Source organism: Kryptolebias marmoratus, linkage group LG7, assembly GCF_001649575.2.
Source record: "Kryptolebias marmoratus isolate JLee-2015 linkage group LG7, ASM164957v2, whole genome shotgun sequence".
In the NCBI taxonomy this organism is placed as follows: domain Eukaryota; kingdom Metazoa; phylum Chordata; class Actinopteri; order Cyprinodontiformes; family Rivulidae; genus Kryptolebias; species Kryptolebias marmoratus.
The window spans coordinates 21723972-21744077 of NC_051436.1; the positions used below are offsets into that span (position 1 = coordinate 21723972).

Sequence of the window (20106 nt, forward strand, 5' to 3'; positions counted from 1 at the left end):
GATGAAGGTGTTTAACTCCTTCAGACCTTAGTTAAAACAGGTATTCTGTGCTCTAAAAACAAGTCTAATCTAGAGATGATACAACATGCAAATTCCAGGAGTGAAATTATCCTGCTGCCAGATTCCTCAGGACACCAGGTCTTGTGATGCTCATAACTGGACAGATCAAACTCTCACAGGAACATAATGTGTGGGACCAGGCAACATGAATTTAGAACATTTCTGTTGTTAAAATAAACTCCAAAGTGCCAGCTTCCTTTCTGAATGATCACATCATTGCGGGAAAGGTCCGGCTGCTCTGGGGATTCATGAATGACTAGAAGCACCTTATAGAGGAACTCATCTTCGCGGCCATATTGTAGAACTGTTTTGTGAAACGGGCATAAACACGATCTATGTTCTTCTGTATATTGTGTAGAGTCTGTGAAGTTATGTCATCAAGACCATTTATTCTACCATGATGGACAGGATTTTTTTGGTGTAATGTGTAAAAAATGAATTTAGCGTGATGTTAGCGGACATATAGATGGTTATCTCAGGCAAAGACCAGGGTGAGACAATCGTGCCGCACTAGAGATTGAGTTCTGAGATTTGAGCCTGGACCATAAGTTACTGACACGTGGCGCCTCACCAAACATAAAGGGTCAAACCTTGTCAAGCCCTCAGAGCAACAAAATAGCCTGGATTAAAGTGGAGAACTTTTTATATTTGTCTGTTTTTGCTATTTTTTTATTTCAACCTCATCTCTGCAGTTTTAATCTGTCTAAATCAAAGTTTTTGTCTGTTTCCTTACTCTCCCTATCGCAGAAACAATAAAAAGGATTTTTTTTTCTGTCTCTTGTTTTCATTGTCATAACAATCATCCTCACCTTATGTAAAACCATCTCCATCATCCCGGTCTCCAGTTTCCCAGCCATTACCATCACCATAAACCTTCCTGTTGCCATAATCTACAATGTGTGGAAGCTGCTTTAAAGAAGCTGCAGGTTGTGACATGAACACACGCTGCCTCCTGGTGGTAATCTGACAGAAATTCTGCTTCCTGAAACAATTTTGGTGCAGCTTTAAGTTCTTTGATCTCTTCATGTAAAGTCCTCATGGTAATCTCATCATGCTGTCGATGGATTAGTTTAAGTTCATTGTAGCTTGGGAGCTCAAATTACAGTCCCTATAATCTGGTTTTAATTAGCTTTTCTTGTTGTATATTGAACATGGAATTAGCTTCATTGTGTACAGCTTGTTTTTAATTGCTGTCACAGACAAATAAAGCTACTTTAATTAGTTTTTGCTTGTGATCTGCTCAAAAAAAAAATACTTGTACTGATAACCTTGCATTGATATTGAACAGATTTTCTAAAAACAACAAATATGAAAACATAAAACAGACTCATAAGTATGTGATTAATAGAAGCTGATTGACAGCTGATTGTAAAAACAAAAGCGAGAAAACCACCTGAAAAAGCAAATCTTGAGTGGAAACATACGTGTACTTTACAGATTTATTCACTGAAAATAGCAACGGAAACCCATAGATTCTTACCTTAAAGAAGTCAGCAGCCTGTGTGACCAGTGGAGAATCCAGTTCTGGTTTTAACCTGATGTAGTGAGAATACTGGAGAAATTGCTCCCGCTTTGGATAAAGAAACAAAACAAAATAAAGATTATAGATGGTGGTTTGTATTTGAAATAAATAATTTCTGTAAATAAACCTATATCTGATTTATGTAATGAGCTTCATAGTTTTTTATGGTGGGGTTTGTGAAAGGGATATCAGCAACTAATATATTACTTGTTGTAGAAAGCTCTTTGAATGACCTCATTTTCTGGATATAGAGTTTAATTTTGACTGGGTTGATGAGCTACCGGCTAGTCTAAGAGGGACCAAGACCAAAAGTGGATTCTTGCTGTCCTAAAACACTTCCAATCTCAAAGATATAGTGTTTCATGCAAGTGTAATTTCATAGACTACTACATTATAATTTTGCATGACGCAGGGAATAAAATTAACTCTGTGGTTATTTGCTAGAGCAAATAGTGACAATAGCAGCTAGCTGAAACACCAAGGCAGCCTGGAACACTTCCTGATAGAAAATCTAAATTTCCTTCAGAATCACAGTATAATTCAAAATCGCTGACAATTGTAAAATATTGTTTTTATGAACAACAATAACATTTTAGAGATTGCCAGTGATTTAAGATCCACTTTGGTCTTGGTCACGATCAAAATGGCCATTAGCTTGAACTTTTTTCTCCAAACTGAGGTCACTCAAAGAGCAACAACAGCTAAGAAATTAATTGTTCATAACCTTTCCACAAAACCCTTTTAAGTCCTGTTTGTGGTCACATTTAATACTGTAGTAATAAATATTACCACCAACAATTGTGCTTTCAGTGCTGTTACCACATCGTTAGAAACTGGTCATCAGTACTTTTGCTAGTTTCCACAGGTTCTTATCCCACTATAAATTCTTTTGTCTTTAGCTGTAAATTGTATCTAAACTTCATCCAAATCTTGTTAGTGACTGCTCTTACAGGGCTGGGAGCATTTATGCTTCTGCATTTCTAGATTTTTAAGTTCTTTCACATCAAAGCTATTTTATCCATATTTCTTTTAGGTAATTTTAACCGAGCTTTCATGCTTTCTTTAATATTACATCATTGTTGTATTTTTAAGCTGTACAGAACACTAAAGATAATGAAAGTTAAAAAGAAAATAGTTCATTTAATCACATTTTTAAAAACTACTAATTAAGACATGCTCCTTGTCTTTCATTCATTGGTGTTGCTAGCCTGCAAAGTTACTACTAGATTTGTAACTGGTGTCCCCGAACCAAACAAAACCTATGTAAATTATCTATCTAATGTAACTTCACTAGACAAATTTAGCAAAAACTTAACAATTAGGCCTTTACATAGATAAAAGCTACAAAAAAGAAGTAAAGCCAAAATTGTAAAGTAAAAGACTGTTCCACCAAACTATTTGAGCTTACATATTTGCTGAAGCAGTCTTGTTGCAGCAGGCTTTGCACAAGAGCCCCCTCCATGGCAGGCAGCAGATTTTGAGAGTGAAAGGCGCTAAGACTAGCCCAGTTGGAGAAAACTGAGTCTGCCTTGCCCCTGATGGAGGTCGGAGTGTCAGAGAGCTCTAGTAAAGGCAGGTATGTTTCTTCAACCCCCTTCAGGACCGTTACATACTGTCTCTCTGAGCTCAGCATCCTGCACCACAGCAGGTACAATTTACTGCAGGGGAAATGGAAAACAGGGAGAGTCAACATGGGAGAGAAAGGAAACTGGAAGACGTCAAATTAAAATGAAATATAATTAATTATTCTGCAAAAGGCAAACAAATATGGATGGAAATAGATAAGTTGACCAAATCAATAAAGACATAAAGTACCTCTGTGCAGATGAACCAGCCCTGTCCGTCCCCATGTCCCTCTCAGTCCTGCCCAGCAGGACATGTTGCCGTGGCGACCCTGTGTGATCCACCACTTCTTTGCTGCTGACTTCCACTCCTCGGATCAACACCCCTCCACCTCCTCTGCCGCCCCAACCAGGGATGGCTGCAGCCATGCTGGTGGTGATGACCGGGTCAGCTAATGTCTTCCGCCCCAGCCAGGACAAGGGGGAGTTACGGCTCGGCCCAGAAACAGGGGACTCGGGTTTAGGGGTGGCATTGCCTCTGCGGGGGGCCAGAAGAGCCTGGAGGTCAAAGCTTGGGTGGCGCTTTCTGGGGGGCTTGGGAGGGAGAGGAGCATCTGTAGGCTGTAAGGTCATTGAGAAGGTGAAACACACAGGGCAGAATGCAGCTGAAACAGTTCAGTACCTTTTACTTATCAACTGTGCATTAACGGGGGGGTTTTGAAAAAGCCATTAAGAAAAAAAACAAAAAACTTTGCCTAATTGTGACCTAGTTACAAATGTAGAAGGTTTTTTGTTGTGTTGGTAAAATAATTTGTGAACCACTGGACAGAAACGCCCTAAAGGTAATCATTAGGTGTACATAACAATTGAAGACAATCAGATTCAAGATGGCCACCAGAGTTAATTGACCTTAGCAAACACAAAAATGGCTCTAGCTCAGTCAGTTTTATAGATAAAGAGCTTAAAATTGGTGATAGCTGAGAGTCGTCCCCAACTCTTATCACAAACAGTAACTGAAAATCCATTATCAGTTCATCTTCTCAAAGACAAGTTCTCGGCAAATAGCTTAGAGAACTTTGATGCAAGAATACTAATTTATGTCTTAATGCATTCAAGAATCCTGGATAAGTTTTGATTAAGACCAATTAAAGAAAATATAATTGAATCTGACTCTCTTGAAGCAAAACCTGAAGTAATGAACAGAGGTTCGAGGGTTCTGCTCAGCACAGATAGCAAGCTGCCACCAAAGACAGCACTTATACGTGTGAAAAAAATAAACCACAGCTAATAAAGACACAAGACTTACACTCTTCTTTGCAGGATTCAGAAGGTTATGCAAGAACTTTCCTCCTCCAGCACCTCCAGCTCCACTTCCATTTCCTCCACCTGCTCCCTCTCTCTTATTCCCTTTATCCTCGCCTATCTTAAGCGTGGAGCAAGTCTGTGGTCTGAACAGCGATGCTAGGGACCCCCAAGACTGCAACCCTCCTTCTCCTCCTCCAGCTCCCACCCCCCAATCACCCTCTCCTTCAGGCCCCATCAGGTCCCAAAAGTTGCTGCCAGAGGGTGTTTTAGTCTTCCCTTGGTTTTGGTTCTGTGTCCTGTCTGACTGGAGGAACCTGGGTTTGACCTGAGCTACTGTCTGCTGGTAGCGCTCCACTGTCTGAGTCCAGAGTTCGAGAAGCGCCCCGCCACCAAGCTCTATGGCTAAGGACCGTGCATCCTGGAATCGTGACGGGGGGATTGGAGGAAGGGATGCAAGAGGACAGGCAGATGAAGAAAGAGAGGGTGAGGAGGGGGTGGAAGAGACTGCATCACACCACTGGGTAGCCTGGCAGAGGACAGGACAGAAAAGATGACTGTTGATTTTAAACTGTGACTGTGAGTTTATGACTTTTCCTGTGGTATGTTACCTCAGTCAGAGTGGACAGGAGCCTCTGTGTGTTATCCAGAGTGGTCCAGCAGTCTGACAGACAGTGCGACATGTCTCGGAGCTTCTCTCTTACGGGTGGCAGTCGGATCTGGACATCGCTCAGGCCTGACCAGTTCAGCTCACACCAGCCCTCCAAATCACTGAGCACTGCCAGAGTTTCACTGTGCAGCTCCTAAAAGATTCAAGCAGAAAAATAGATATAAAGATATTTCTTATAGCATTTATGCTGGCCAGATGTGATCTTAATATCCAGAAGATAATAAAACCCATAAAAGAAAAATCTTGTGTTTTCTTGCACTTGTTTGTGCTACTCACATTGGCCGTTTCTCTAAATGTCCTGAACTTCTGTTGTTTGAGAGAGAGTCTGCTGAGAGACAGAGGAGGGTCCTTGTAGTCCTCCAGCTGTGACTGCACCTGCTCAATCTCCTTATCACACTGTGAGTTAAAGGTTAACACAGGTACAGAGGAGGACATGAGACAAAGTGATGGACATGAAAGCGGAAGTGTGTGTGTGTGTGTGTGGGGTGGGGGGGTTAAGACAGAAAAAAACTTAAAGTTTTCCTATTAGCACATTATTTACTGCATTTTTATGTCACTTTGGGTGAGACAAGGACAAAGAATGACTGATTCGGACAGGAAGTAAAAAAAGGTTTTGAGAAGAAGAAGAAACTGGGAGTTTCCATTATGTTTATTTTGGGAACAGAAAAGAGAAGTGATGATGACTGGACTCAAATCGGCAAAATCATAAAAAAAACATTATATATATTGTTTTTTTATGTTTTTACTGTCTTGAATAAGGTTTGAGTAAAAAGGCTATCATGCAGTCATTTTTCATTTATATATATATTTATATATAGGTGAAGCCCCATATTTTCTTCAAAGAGTCTATAAATTAGGCTTATAAGAACTTAGAGAACTTAGTAATCATTATATATTCTTTTTTATCCACACCTTTTCCAGTTTGTCCACTAGCCCTGCCAGTCGTCCCAGTGCTTCTAGATCTCGACCTTTGTGGTTTGAGACCTGGACAAGCTGATGGAGAGCGTCGTCCACGCTGTCGTAGAGTTTAGAAGCTGCAGTGAGAGCAGTCCTGCGGGAAGGAAAAGCGAATTTGTTAATTTAAATAAAAACTAATGACAGTATAATCTTGCTAAAAAATGCAAGAGTGACAAACTTAAGAGTGACAAAATATTGCAAATATATATATATAATACAGACAGTCCTGAACATTTGGACTCAACTCATTTCAAGATGAGTTGGCAGCAGATAAACCATAGCCAACACAAAAATGGCTATAACTCAGTCAATTTTTAGAGTAGCTGAGAGTCATTTACAACACATATTCCAAGTGCTAACAAAAGTTAACACATAAGATTGCATAATTCTTTTCAAGGTTTGACCAAAAAAGCTATCATGCAATCACTTCTCAACATAAAATGATCCTAATTTAAAACTCTGACAAGAAAAGTGGTGGGTGATATGAGTTCCTTTAAGGAATGCTAGCATCTAATTTTATTTAAAATAATCTCCTAATGTCATGTTGAACTTTGAGTCTAGCTGTGTTCTAAAGCAATATAGCAGTCATGCTTTAATACTAAAGTCAAACAGTTGGGTCAGATCTTTGAGTAAATGTTATTTTTATACCTGTAACTGCTGCAATGGGTATCATTATGCTACATGCAGGAATGTATAATTTAGTGTGACTGAAGTAAGTGTGACACATTTCCTGTCTGGTCCTATTTCTGAACTGATGACTCTTAACAACACGTGACTTTTTCTGCATCTCCAGTGAGGAAGATGTAACAATTAGACAGACAATCAAAAAAAAAAGTTCAAACATCTTTCTCACATTGGGTACTTCCCTACTTATACATCCTATTTGGAAGGGAAAAATGTGCTAAGAATAGTCATGAGTAATACGCTGAAAGTGTGTGCTTGTGTATGCCGTATGGTTGGGGAAGGGGGTGCAGAACCACTTCCCAGTTCTCAGCGCATAGAAAGAATATATCATCACCATCAGTGGCCATGCCAACGCCAACAAACAGTGGCTGTTGATTGTATGCATGTTTATATTGTTACTTTTACTGTTTTCCCTCATGTGGTCATCAAAACTGAAGGAGCCTTTTGGACAAGTGGTGAAAAGTCTTTTGTAAACAAGAAAAGAAGTCCAGTTGCCTTCTATTAAACTTTTATAATTGACATGACCTAGATGTCGGGAAATCTGCACAAAAAACCTGGAAGAAGCTGAGTGTGAAAAACTAAGTCCACCCTTATTGTTTCCATAGAATCAAGAGAGTCAGCCATGTGCTGCTAATCAAATGCATTCATTAACTGATCATCATCAAGTTGAGTACCTCTTACACAGCAGGAGTTTAGGTGGTTTGCTGATCTAGATTATACAGATGTGTATTAACACAATGCAAAGGACGAAAGGTACCTTAAAGAAAAAGTTGCTGGAAGAGAAATCTCTTTGCTGCCCATCAATCTGGGAAGGATTATAAAGTTCTTGCTAAATATTTTTGGAGTTCATCATTCTACAATGATGAAAAATGATTCAAAACATTCAACATTCAAGACAGCTGCCTGTCTGGCAGAGTTTTTTTATTACTATGTCTTAAAGCATAAAACCTTAGAACTGAAAGAAGGTATAGGCCACTTACTTGTTTTTTCATAACTGTACATATTGTTTCACCATACTGACGTGTTCTTTGGCCAACAAACACAGGAACATGTGAAAGTGTTTAGCACATTCACTTTTTGATCAGATAAAGTCATTAATATAAGCGATTTCCTGTGTTATAGGAGTAATAGAGTAATAGAGCCACATAAAGTAAAAGTAAATCTCTAATACCTGCAGTCTGGTGACTTCTGCGCCATGCCTGATGAACAATTTGTCAATCCTGCGAGCCATGCCCCCCCTCTCTGCTGGAGCTCAGTTAAGCGTTGGTCGGCCAGGACACTCACCATGAGCTGTCTGTGCTTGTCAATACTCTGAGGAACAGCCTAAAGAAGATCACTGTATTAAGCAAACATTTGACTTTTTTTCTAAAAAAAATCTATTAAAAAATAAAATTAATCATAAAGAGGCATTTTATCAGAAACAGCAGAAAGCATTTGTTACAGTGGATGACCTTAATGTTGTCTGGCATCGGCTCTGACTCCATCGACTGCAGTGCTTCTCCGAGCAGTGAGAGGGCGCTCTCACAGCACTCTGTCAGTCTCTCCAGACGCTAAAGTAAAAAAAAGAAAATTAAATAAATTAGTTAATAAGTTAGTTAATAAATAATAGTATCACTAGTAATGTTGTACTCAGTGACCAAGCTAACTATTGTTAGCAAGACAAACTACTAACAACATATTTCTCATCATTTTATGCATTAGAACACTGTAGCAACAACTTCAGTAGTAGAGGTTGGACAGTATTATATGGGAGATGATTTGAGGAGATAAAAATCCTCAAATGTGTAAAAAAATAGTTTATTATGACAACTTTTTATTGCACACAGCAGGCATAATTCTAATTTTGGGATTGATGAGAAACGTCCCACATTCCGAGTCGAAACTCCAATTTCAGAGGCTGATCAAGTTGATTTTTCTGAACCAAAACTTGGAAGTTTTGACTTCTAAGTATAAACTGAATGCAGCGTTAGAGACTTATTAATTGTGGAAGTATAAGGTACAATTCAAACATGCCGAGGAAAAAAGCGTAGAGAGGGGTGGTGGATTCAGAAAATGTCCAATTTTCTGAACTGAAACTCAGAAATTTTGACTACCGAGTACAAATTGAATGTAGCATTAGTGACTTTGAGCTTAGTTCTGTTTAGATAAATCAGAATAAACTGAATGGGGTTAAGGCTAGAGAGTCTGTTTGAAATATTTTATAAGTTTTTTTGTTTGTTTGTTTTGTTGTTGGTTAATCCTCTCAGTTTATCATTAATGTCTGAAATTACTGACCACAACTGGTCACTGTTCCACCATCCCACTTTTCTCTCACTTCCTCCTCATCTTTGACTTGTACCTTGTACTTCTACAAGTAAATGGGAAATACATAAAACTGTTACTACTTTATGAGCAATGTGAACCACCTACTGATTAGGTTTCAGTCGAGAATTTGGGTTTGTTTTAGAGAATGTTCAGTCATACTACATTATCTACAGCAGATCAATCTATTTTAACATGTATTCTAGAGCAGTGGTTCTCAACCCTGGTCCTCGACAAACACTATCCTGCATATTTTCATTGTTTCCCTGCTCCTCAGCAGTTCTTCAAGTTTTGAAGATGCCTGTTAATCACTCAGTCATTCAAATCAGGTGTGTCAAAGAAAGGAAACAACTAAAACATGCAGGATAGTGTTCCTCAAGGACTAGGGTTGGTAAATTGATCTACAGAAAGGCCAGTGTGCAGTCAATTAATACTTGTTCATGAAGCAATATTTTCCCATTCAACTTTCTCATAATTACTCCAACACACTCCCAATTTGAAAAAACCTGGAACCCTGAAAGAATACAGAAGCTATGGTATAATAATGAAATGTACTTTACTATAGCAGAAGGGATAAAAACAGATAAACAATTAAGGTTTATTTTATGTCAATGGAGAAAACAGCATTCTCTTACCAGCCTAAAGGCCAGCCAGTCTGAGTGACAGTGACTGAAGTCTCCGTTCAACTCGTTGGGCAGCTGTTGTCTGTCGATATGTTGCTGAAGGACTCCTGTACCCCGCACTGTGTGGGTCTGGAGAGAAGAAGAAACCAGGATCTAAGAATTTAATGTCAAGTGTGTTTAAAACTAATGAAAACCTTTATAAAACAGACATAAAACATATTTTGATAAATTTGTGACAAAATAGCCTTAAGTAACATCAGTGTTAGCTAATGTGTTTATTGAATCATTTTAACAATGTTGATAATATTTTGCCATTATGCCAATCTTTTGCTATTGTTGTTAGTTTTGAACACAAGTAAAATCATCTCCTTACAAACAACATCATGAGCTATAAATACAAGGTGAAAACTCAGGACTAGCGTTTTATTTCTAACAGTGTTAAAATAATTGTTGAAGTTGGCATGTGTGGAATAGTTATAAGCAGTCATATTTCACCTGCAGTAGACAACAGGTGGAACAATCTCTCTTTTAAGATCGGGGAAAAAAAAAAACAACCTTTCATAGCGACTGAAGCTAAATGCTGTTCAACAATTCAAATTCAGATCTTTTCCAGCAGGTCAAGTAAACTCTGTGTTACTTTTACAAGTTTTTATTTGCATGGTATAGTACTTCTTTTGCAATTTGTTTTAGTCACAAATTGTCTTTATTCTGTCTTAATTTGATTGCAATTTATTCTCTTTTTCCTTAGTTATCTATCTAACGAACCCAGCAGATTGCATTGAATCTTCACTTTGTCACAGTCTCCCATCCTGAGCAGCACATTGGCAACAGTGGAAAGGAAAAACTCCCTTTTAACAGGAAGAAACCTCCAGCAGAACCAGAACCAAAACCAGGCTCAGGACGAGCAGCCATCTGCTTCAAACAGCGGAGGTTTGAGAGGACAGGAAAGAGACAGAGACAAACAACCTTTCCTCATATGTGACCCATTACGGATTTTTTAAATTAATATAACAGTCTGAATGTGACAAATCAGATTTTTTTTTTCAAATCTGCCTTGGGCCATTTTCACATGTGGCACTAAATAGGATACATAGCCATTGTTTTTCAAAGCGACCTTAGCCTGAATAGTCATATCACATTTCATCTGACTTTCATGTCTGTGAAGTAGGGGTATGCGGATCAATCCAAATATTGGTATCACTAATACCACTGTCATGCAGTTTAAATTTTGGAGCTCTGCACATCTTCAGCTATAGAACAGAAGTCCAGTTGCTTTTGTCTTTAAAAAAAAACAAAAAACTTTTTAGATTTGTCATGAACTGGATGACTGAGAATCTACACCAACACATGATTCTAGCGTTGGTGTCGGATTGTAAAGATACTAGCGTGATGGGATCGATACTTGAGTTTGTTTCTACTTTTAGTATGACATTCCCATTCCAGAAGTTCAGTTCTGCACTGGAGTAGGTGGGAAGTGACAAGACCAAATTTAAACACTAGATAATACAAGCAAGGCAGATAATACATGTCAGCTCTGATATCATAACAACTTTGGAATAAATACACTTGTGCAGCACCCATATTCACATCTGTAAACACAGCATGCTCCATGTGACATCTTGTCTTCTGCGCATGTGGGTCACTTCAGGGCCTTAGACTGTTCGCATTGGAGTCTGATGGTGATTGCATTTAAATTATAATAAGAAAAACTACATTAAAAAATTGAATCAATAAAATTGAGCATTAAGACTTGCAATGTGAACATAACCTTAGTCTCAACACAATAGCAATACCCTGCAACTCACTCAAAGAAAGTGAGAATCCTTGTGAACATTTCAAGACATTTTGGAAACTTTCTCATGAATATAATGCAGAATTTGTCACCAACAGTTGCAGCCCAGTGAGATACAGGCTGGCATAGCAACACATCTTCCGGAAAAACACAGCAACTATTTATACAGCTGTCTTACACAAAAGTGGCATGGTGTTAAAAATGTATCATAGCGTTCACTGAAAGTGCTAAAAAAATCTGGGGTTTGAGTTCTCTTTGATGGTGTAAATTCACTCCTAAATGGCCCTGTTAGCTTAACAGCTGGTAGCTTAACTTCCCAATGGGATTCTCTTCCCTTCTGTCCTGAGATTACTCAGGTAAGTTACTAAGTACTTCACAAAACCCCCTATGACTATATATTTCTACACTTTATCTATTTGGACGGAATTTACCGTATCTGTGCAAAGTTTAAAAAAAATGCTGGTGAAAAATATAAACCACGTGATTGAGAATGTCGCTGTGCAAGTGTGCATGAAAAGTTTCTACTGAATGACGCAGAGCAACGTTTTTCTTTTCAAAGTAAAAACCCTAAATATGGAAACATCATACCCTAAAGTTTAAGAATAACATGTTCTCCAATTAAGTTGATCTAAACCTGACCATAGTTGGGAAAAAAACAGAAAAAAAAAATTATTTTCTTTTGAATTTGTTTAAAAATATGAACCATTTTGTTATGTTACGGGTATGATTTCTGTTATTTTCTTTCTGCTAACAGCTACCCATACATTTTATCATGCTATTAGACATTTGATTTTGATATTGGTTTTAACATTTAGACTTTACAAAAAAACAAAAAAAAAACCCCACATAAAACCAACTAGACCTAAAGAAACTAAACACCATAACAATAGACTGTGAGCCTTTAATCTGTATGGGATCACCTCAGCTCCTTCCACAGAAAACAAAAGAGACTCCTGCTGCTCTTCCACCAAAACCAGGACAGATCCAAGCCCGCCAGGAACTAACACCTGAAACACACAAACAAACACACTCAAAAACATGTGTTTGAGCTACTAGCACATCTGCAGGTTAATTAAAACACAAGCATATATTCAGCACATTTGTTCTAACAGTTTTCCTCTCTCCATAGACTCACCTGGAATAGTTTAAGTGCAGAAAGGCAGAGAGCAGATGGTTGGGAGCGTCTGCTGTCGATTACCATCGTTAGGCCTTTTTCTTTGGCTTCAGGCCTGATGAGGGAGGACGGGGGGGACATAGATAAAAATGTAAAAACATTATGTGCTATGTTCTAAAATGGCATGCTGAGTATTTAGGCGTTTTCACTAACTCATATCAAAGTTACAATACTTTCTTTTACAATACTACTAGTTGCTTCTCATAGTGGTTTTTTTCTTAACAAAACTGTTGTGCTCACATTGTGCAAATATTACTACACTATCAGTGAAGAAATTGTGTCAGTTAAACTAGAAACCTAAGATAAAAGTGTTGAATTGTTATGTTTTTCTCAGTTTGCTAACACACACTGCATTTTCCTTACCTCACCTTATACTTTGTTTGGCAAAGTCTTTAAAAAGGAAGACATGGGTAATATAAGTACTTCTGGCTAAACGGGTTTAGTTTGTGAGCAAATAACTTAGACATTTCCTCCAATTCCCCAGGGCATTGTTCCATCTTACCCAAGTGTCTTCTGCTAAATAAAGATCCTGGCCTGAACACATTTAAATGTCAAAATCAAGACTTTCTGAAATTGCAGCTTCCTGCCTAAAAAAAAAAAAAAAGCATGCCTGGACACAAAGTCTTTGAAACAGGCTTTGATCACAATACAGAGCAAAACTCTGTCAAAGTGCAAAGGTTGCAGGTGTTGTGAAAGAACATCTAAGTTTACCATGTGATTCTGTGGTAGCAAGCCAGAATCTGGGCCATCTCTTCTGCACAGAAACCCTCCTCTGATGCATCTGCATCAGTGAAAACCAGAGCACGCCCCAGCCTGTCTATTGTACCTGTAATCAATAAGAACAAAGCTGGAATAAAATCTGTTATTTTTAGTGTCCTTTGTGTGGAAATATCCTAAACAAAAAGGTTCTGAGAAGCCGCTGACAAGTTGCATAAAACATACAGTAAAGTAAAGAAGCTTGCCTGTCAACTGAAGCTTCCCTGACTGGAGCAGATCAGCATCCAGTTCCCTGAGAAGAGTAGGTTCTTTAGCGATAACACCGTTTAGTTGGTCAGGACATGTCCCTCGTGACCCAGCCTCCTCGGTAGAGTGATTTAAGAAAGATGTGCCAGACTGGTCATTGCATACAGACAAAGATTCAACCTCTGTCTCTGCTGATAGATAGAAAAATAAAAAACAAATCAGGGATAATAAAAACTTTTGGTAATATCTAATGTTTATGAGTTATTTTCATCAGACCTGCACTGCTTTTCCCTGTATCCTCTTTTCTTCTAATCACTGTGGGCACTCCATCAAGTTTGTCAGCCTTTTTGGTTGGTTTAGACTGGTTTTCCATTGTGAGTGGCAGCTTTGTTGATAAAGAGTTGGTGGTGGGGCTTGGCTGAGGAGTTTTACTCTGCAGTTTTGCTCCTTTCTGGTTTCCACGGCCACCAGACTTACCCTTCCCTTTGGCCCCCTTTCCCTTCCTTTTCCTCCTAAACACAAAGCGAAGAAAGAACTTGCTAAAACAAAACATGGTTATGTTTAAGTTTAACCACTGTGTACTTTCAAATATAAGAGCAGTGTTACAATATGAAACAACTATGATTGTAGAGTACAGTGTGTTATCTCCATACCGTGGTGCTCTAAATCCTGCTGTTTTGACTTCCTTTCCTCTGGGGCACACTCTTTCCTCTATCTTTCCTTTATCCTTTTCATCTGTGACCTTCATCTTCATCATAGACCCACTATTGGCAGTTCCTCCACTTTCTGAAACTCCAGTAGAGAGCCTGTCTGGTGTGTCCGATGTTGGGGTAATAGCATCACTGTCTTGGCTCAGTGGTTTATCAGTATCCTCAAAAACAGAGTCTGAATGTGATCCGTGATCTGATTGGCCCTCTACAACATACTCAACTTTATGGTTTGTTAAGTCAAAAATATCATTTGTGACCCAGCTGTCACTGCTCTGGGAGTCTTTACTTTTGTGATCATCTCTGGATGGCTGTGTGCAGCCGTTACTGTCTCTCTCCCTGCCCACACCTGGCCTTCTCTCTTTGAACGGGCCATCAAAATAAAGGTTGTGTCTGTCTTGTCCTTCAGAGCCTCTGTTTATTTTATCTCCTTCATCTGAGTCATGGACAGAGGAGGAGTAAGATCTCCTCACTCTGCCAAGTTCTCTAGCGGCTGTTGGGGGCTTTGGTGGTGGTACAACATCCTTTGGAGTCACCACTTCTCCTTTGATAACACGATTAGCATGGAAGCTCCCAGATCTTTCTGTTTTCCCAGAAGTCCAAGCTTTCCCCTTTCGAAGTTTGATGGCCTTACCTCTTCTGCACAAAGGCAAAGTTTTGGTTTTACAAATACCATGCATCTCTAGGTACCTCTGCTTTGAGTCAACCCCTCCATCAGGACCCCCTCTGTGTTCCAAAAGCTCTACATAATCCCCATCAAGATGAGATTGCCTCGCAGTCCGTCCAAGCCCATCTTCACTGCGCCTTCGTCTAAGTGCAGGGTCCATGCCATATGGTGGTAGACTGTCATCTTCTTCCTCATCCCAGGACCAGGAGTCCAGCTCTCCAGAGGAAGAGCCACCCCAACCCCCAAGGCTGCTGCCACCCTCACTGGGTAGGCGGCTGGATATCAGACCATCATGGTTTGCCATCATGCCTAGCTCTTCAGATGGGTCATGTATGAACTTTGGGTAGACAACCTCCTTCCACGGTAATCGTGCTACACCATCACATGTACTGACCAGACAGGTGTCAAGTCCTCCTCCAACTGTGCAAAAATGGCAGAAGATGGAGTTTATTTGAAGTAGGCATGTTTGTTAAAAGTACATTGAGCACAAATGATTATCTGTTTTACAATTATAATGTAGTACAACACAAGTATATCTTTAAATTCCAACATTTTGTGTATCAGTAAATACAACAAGGTAGGGTATATCAGGGTATGTCTTTATTAAACACCTTCAGTGGCATAATCCATGTAATTTTCTTAAACTTTTTGTTTTTTTCTGTGCCTGAAAGCAAACATTTTGGTGCCAAAAGTCACTAGTTCAGCTCTGTCTTAAAAAACAAACAGGCAAAAAACCCAACAACAGGCATAAAGGAAGTTTCTCACATACCTTCTCTCTTGTAACCACGCTCTTTGTTGACACTGTGCAGCCACTCAGATGTGAATACAAGAGGATGCTGTGACTCAGGCACCAATATTTCCTGAACAGTGCGACCCCCAGGGGCCAGACATTTTAGGGCCAGTCTGGGGCACCGTGTGGAGAAGGGCACCACCTGCAGGTAGAAGTCATTACTGCGTAGAAGTCTCCAGTCTAAGGTAGAGAGCTGGACGACCACTTTCTCACCAAGACAGAGAGGCCAGCCGGAGTGTAGGAACAAGCAACCCAGATACTGAGACTGAGACAAGAACAAAGACACACAAATGATGTGTTAAAAATGAAAAGAATCACCCACATTACATTTTATGAGGCTGTTTCTCCTTTGAGCCTCTTAAGGTCAATTAATTCACCAAACCGCTTTTAGAATTGTAACATTTAAGGTTTCTTCTTGCCAAAGTCAATTTTGTTTCATGCACAATCATGCTCTAACATTAACAAACCCCATGCCTCACACCAGACAGTTGGAAGTTTCCTGCTCACTTGGGTTTAACATAGCTTGTCTGATGAGTTGAGTTTCCAGAACCAATACCACACAAGTCAGCACTTTTTATTTGTTCAACTGACCTAAAGCCCACAGCAAATACAAAGGTCAGACATGTGACTAACACAGTGTTTTCCACTTTGTGGATTCACACAATGAGAAAATTCTGGTGAGCTGTGAGTCAGACAGAAACATGCAGATGACCAGCTCTCCACAACAACCAGCCCTCTGTTTCATTACAGGAAAACACTTCAGGTATGAAACAAGAAAATCCATTAAAGTCAAAAAACAGTACCAGTCATAAATGTAGGCTGGGAAAAAAATCAAAGCATTTACCCAAGAACTCTGTGGATTTGAGCAAAGGAATGGAAGTCTCCTGTGGTATCCTGTGTGCCATTAATCAACTGATCTTTTAGAGTAGTACTCCTTAATCTAAGCACTTTTCCTACTTTAATGAATGCTGTGTCAGATCTATATCCCTGCTCTTGAAGTCTTAAGTATAAAACCCATCTCAGGTGTTCCCAGTCACGTCTAAAATACTGACACTGTGCTGCTCCCTCCCCTCTCCGTGCCCTCTAGACACACGAGATGTGCTCAAATTAAATTCCTAACTCAACCTCTCTTCTATCGTCCCTTTTTTTTTTTATCTCTGTGCACTTTATTCAATTTCTTCCCCTTAAGCTTCCCTTCTTTTTCTTTTTGTCTCCATCCTCTAGCCATGGCAAGGCTTTGGGCAAGTATTTAAGCTGGTTATGAACATCAAACTTTTATCACTTTTTTTTTCACAAAATTTTCTGTTTTGAGTCAGTCCATATTCTAAAACTCTCTGTGTCTTTTGGTCCTCCCCACCCATTTCTTCTTCAATGTGCTCCAGTGTTTGCTACTTCTCCCCCACCTCCCTCTTAAAATTCCTCAATCAGTCTACTTTGGTTTGCAACTTACACAGCATCTTCTCTCTCTTTTTTTTCTCCCAGACATGCGCGGGCACCACTGCACAGAAGGCTGTGTGAACGAAGGCCATGTTCATTCTCTCCATTCTCCCCTCCAAACTCCTACCGCTGCTCTGTAAGTTACTCCTTCTCTCACAGCAGTAAACACAATCACATATGGAAAAAATTATTGTTATGACTCAAAGTCTTAACTCCCATCCCAGGCAGCTCCACTCAGCGACAATGAAAACATAGTTTGCTCACAGTCCCTGTGTGTTTTTAATGTGTGTGTGAGTCCAGAGAAAACTCTAGGGAGAAATATGAGAAAGGTCTTACTTCCAAGATTGAGCTAAACACCATCAGTTGTTTGTCTTTGTGTCAGAAAATAAAAACTAAATGTCTTGTTTACAGGCATAGGGAAGAATTTGCTGGACAGTGACTCAGTTACACAAAGTTTGCTGAGTATAGTCTTGGTTCTAAAAATGAGGTAGACTGAAAATTACTAGCAAATCCCTTTTATTTATGCTTCACTTTCCTGCATGTCCATCTCACAGAGCCTCCACAAACTCTGCCTGGGAAAAAAACTCAAATTTACCCAACCGCTTTTGCGCATTTTACTTCAGTTTCTGAGTTTTATTCAACCCCTTCATACTGTCTTAGTAAATAATTAAAGGTTGAGCATGGATCAAACTGGAAAACATCAAAACTTTCCCTTTGTATTAAAGTCCTTTTGGCCAGGCACTTACTGTAGATACAAAGCTGAATATTTGGAAGGTGTTACATCAGAAACTGAGACTTGCAATTGAATGCTGTTAAGACCATCACCTCATTTCTGTGTCTGCCTTGCATTTCTATAGCTTATTGAGATACTCGTCTGTAAGAAATGTCTATTATGCCTCACATTTACAGCATGCTATGATACCAAAAGTCATATAGCAGTGGCCCAATGATACCATTACACAATGTAATGCAAATGTCCTGTTTGCTCTGCCAAGTATTGTGGCGTACTTGTGGTGCTTTTATGCATAAGGGGCACTGTCATTGCTTGTATTTCTTATTCATTTCATTACAGCTGTGTATCAATCTTTTGTATTCTTGGCATATATGTGTCATATAAATACAATGTTATTCACAATGTTGTGGTTGCTGCTGAGTTCATACTGTATTGTTGAAGTGTAAGACTGCAAACATCTACACAGTTTTATCAATAATGGTTGCTTACTATGACTGGTCACATGATGTGCACTGTTGTGGGTTTGATTTGGACTTTACTTGAAGATGAGAACAGAAGACGAATTGTCAGACTGAGATCTGCCACAGTAGAGCAACAGACAGAAACTAGCAAGACTGAACTTGGAAATTAACTCAGTCTTATGAAAGGACTGAGACAAAACGCCGAACAGCACAGATATACTGCAGCAACGCCACACGTAAAAACAAATTGCTAAAACAACAAGACGATTATACAACAGCAACGTAACATTAACATGTTTACGTTGTAGTATGCTGTAATTTTCCCACTATTCAACCCAATACATACACAAAAATGAAGACAGATTATGAAGATTATATGTATGTTACATATATGTCACAAGACCTAAAAATATCAAAATACACCAACATATGTGATAAATTATAAAACAGTGTGACAGTAGCCTCAGTCTGTTCTTTTAATTTGGAAGAAGAATGGAAGCTGACTTGGACTGATTGCTCAAAAGGCTAAGAACCACTTCCACTCACACACACATAAACACCACCGTACCAAAAGATTCAAGAAGGCAATGGCTGACAGATTTCCCACAGTATGCTACTTGCTTGTGATAGCTGATTCTGCTTCTGATTATACAACTATGTGTGTGTTCTCATCGGCAATGTGTTTGCAGTTTGGAACTCACACAGGCATGTTGCTGAAGTTTGTGCAAGAGATGCTTGGCAGGTACAAAAAAGTCCAGGAGGTAACGAAGACTGTCGTGTTGATAGGTTGACTCCAGGACGGAGAAGACCTGGACAAACAAGAGAGGATTAGGAAATACATAAAAATCTTAACTGAAGTACTTATCATAAAATTTATTTAATCATTATATTATAAAATTATAGTTTTCAGAATATCAGTTTCTCGTAATCTAAAGCCCCATCTACACTACTCCGGATATTTTCTTAAGCAAACATATCTTTCATGTTTTTTTTTTTGGTTTGTTATTTTTTTTTTGGTAAAGTTCTAATGCAAAAACTAAAATACCTATATTGTGCCAGCAGGTGGTGAGAATGTCCATGTTAACAACATATCAAAATACAAATAAAGAATATTCTAAGCTTGGCTAAAGATTCTGAGAAAACATTGCAACAATTTTGTAATAAACAATTTCCTCTTAGTTATTGATCATTTCAACACACAGTCAAAGTTTAACAGTAATAAGATCAGGATAAAATAAGACAGACTCCAAAAACACAAAACTACACAAAGTAATAGTGGGCATGCACAAAATAGGCTGCCATGTAATTGTTTCTCAAAAGCTCTGTATTTCAAGTCCCCATAGATACACCTAAAAGACTGTTTCTGAAAATCTCCACTTCAGAAAGCATTTTTTAAAACCTTTGTTTTTCTCACTAAAACCTCAGTTTAGTTGAGAGGTTCAAATATGGCTTAAAATAAAAATTTTAAGAACGATCCAGAGTAGTATGGCCCAGGCCTAAATACAACCTTTGTTTTAGTTTATTAACACATTTAATGGATCTTGTTCATCTTTAATTTAACAATTTGTGACAAGTTTCTTTGTTTAGAAAGATTGTAATCAAATGTTACATAATGAAAAAGAATCACAATGGCTCACAGTTCTTCCATAGAAACGTAGACTACTAGGTTAATGTAAAATTACAGCTTGGCACAAACCAATT

The 20106-nt window shown here is 38.9% G+C and overlaps 1 protein-coding gene across 3 annotated transcripts in view; it reads right to left on the reverse strand.

Moving 5' to 3' along the window:
- The window catches only part of arhgef40 (Rho guanine nucleotide exchange factor (GEF) 40), a 48742-nt gene that overhangs the window by 16394 nt on the left and 12242 nt on the right, over window positions 1-20106 (reverse strand). The window contains exons 3-20 of one of the 3 annotated variants that reach the window (XM_017432052.3): window positions 19107-19214; window positions 15754-16039; window positions 14264-15404; window positions 13887-14122; window positions 13610-13798; window positions 13359-13473; window positions 12609-12702; window positions 12394-12480; window positions 9694-9810; window positions 8209-8307; window positions 7929-8080; window positions 6029-6167; window positions 5393-5512; window positions 5058-5249; window positions 4451-4975; window positions 3398-3765; window positions 2991-3240; window positions 1541-1630 (exon numbers count right to left, since the gene is read on the reverse strand). In XM_017432052.3, coding sequence (XP_017287541.1) covers window positions 1541-1630; window positions 2991-3240; window positions 3398-3765; window positions 4451-4975; window positions 5058-5249; window positions 5393-5512; window positions 6029-6167; window positions 7929-8080; window positions 8209-8307; window positions 9694-9810; window positions 12394-12480; window positions 12609-12702; window positions 13359-13473; window positions 13610-13798; window positions 13887-14122; window positions 14264-15404; window positions 15754-16039; window positions 19107-19214 — 4308 coding nt within the window. Of the gene's footprint in view, window positions 1-1540; window positions 1631-2990; window positions 3241-3397; window positions 3766-4450; window positions 4976-5057; window positions 5250-5392; window positions 5513-6028; window positions 6168-7928; window positions 8081-8208; window positions 8308-9693; window positions 9811-12393; window positions 12481-12608; window positions 12703-13358; window positions 13474-13609; window positions 13802-13886; window positions 14123-14263; window positions 15405-15753; window positions 16040-17224; window positions 18645-19106; window positions 19215-20106 lie in introns of those variants that run through there. The other 2 variants (XM_017432051.3, XM_037976634.1) reach the window with 2 other exon arrangements.